This window comes from Corvus brachyrhynchos, unplaced genomic scaffold, assembly GCF_000691975.1.
Source record: "Corvus brachyrhynchos isolate BGI_N302 unplaced genomic scaffold, ASM69197v1 scaffold933, whole genome shotgun sequence".
NCBI lineage: Eukaryota > Metazoa > Chordata > Aves > Passeriformes > Corvidae > Corvus > Corvus brachyrhynchos.
Genome location: NW_008237401.1, coordinates 435,361 through 436,191, shown reverse-complemented (window position 1 = coordinate 436,191; position 831 = coordinate 435,361). Strand labels below are relative to the sequence as shown.

The 831-nt window shown below is 61.4% G+C and overlaps 1 protein-coding gene across 2 annotated transcripts in view; it reads right to left on the bottom strand.

Moving 5' to 3' along the window:
• The window catches only part of ATF1 (activating transcription factor 1), an 8,373-nt gene that overhangs the window by 3,582 nt on the left and 3,960 nt on the right, over positions 1-831 (bottom strand). For both annotated transcript variants that reach the window (XM_008630953.2, XM_017730757.1), the window contains exons 5-6: positions 502-681; positions 258-417 (exon numbers count right to left, since the gene is read on the bottom strand). In XM_008630953.2, coding sequence (XP_008629175.1) covers positions 258-417; positions 502-681 — 340 coding nt within the window. The remainder of the gene's footprint in view (positions 1-257; positions 418-501; positions 682-831) is intronic.

Below are 831 nucleotides of genomic sequence, written 5' to 3'. Positions count from 1 at the left end.
GGCGTGGCCAGGGGAGGCTCAGGGTGGGCGACAGGAGGAATTTCCCCATGGAAAGGGGGCTCAGGCCTTGGCAGGGGCTGCCCAGGGAGGTTCGGAGTGCCCATCCCTGGAGGTGTCACTCAGTGCTGGACTGGACGTGGCACTCAGGGCTCTGGTGGAGATCTGTCACGGGTTGGACTTTACGATCCTGGAAGTCTTTTCCACGATCTCAGCACATTAAACTCACCAAGCCGAGCAGCTCAGGTGCACTCACGTACCTGTTCTTCATCAGCCTGATCTCTCGTTTCAGCTGTGGATCATCCGTCTTGCTCGTCTGTGACGTCAGAGTGACAGGGGACGTCATCACCACGGTCTGGGGCAGGGAGGAGGTGGTGGGCGTGGTGCGGATCTGGTACGTCTGCATGTCTCCAGAGGCAGCTGGGGGACACCAAACGGGGCAGCGTTAGCAGGTGACACTCGCGGTGACAGGGGGGTGTAAGCAGGTCCCCAGGGGGTACTCACTCTGCACCACCACCTGGTTGCTGGGCACCAGGATCTGCTGCCCATCCGAGGTCTGGGCGTACTGCAGGATGGTGGTCCCGGGCTGGGAGCTGCTGGCGTTGGCCATGGTCAGTGTCTGAAGCCCCTGCACCCCGTCCGGCCCCGGCCCCGCCAGCTGCAGCCCGTTGGCTGCGATGGCAACTGTGAGGGAAGGCACATGGACAAGGGGATTTGTAGCTGTACAGTACAAAATACAGGTAAATCACAGCATCTTGGAATGGGCTGGGTTGGGCGGGACCTTAAAGACCCTCCAGCCCCACCCCCTGTCATGGGCAGGGACACCTTTCACAC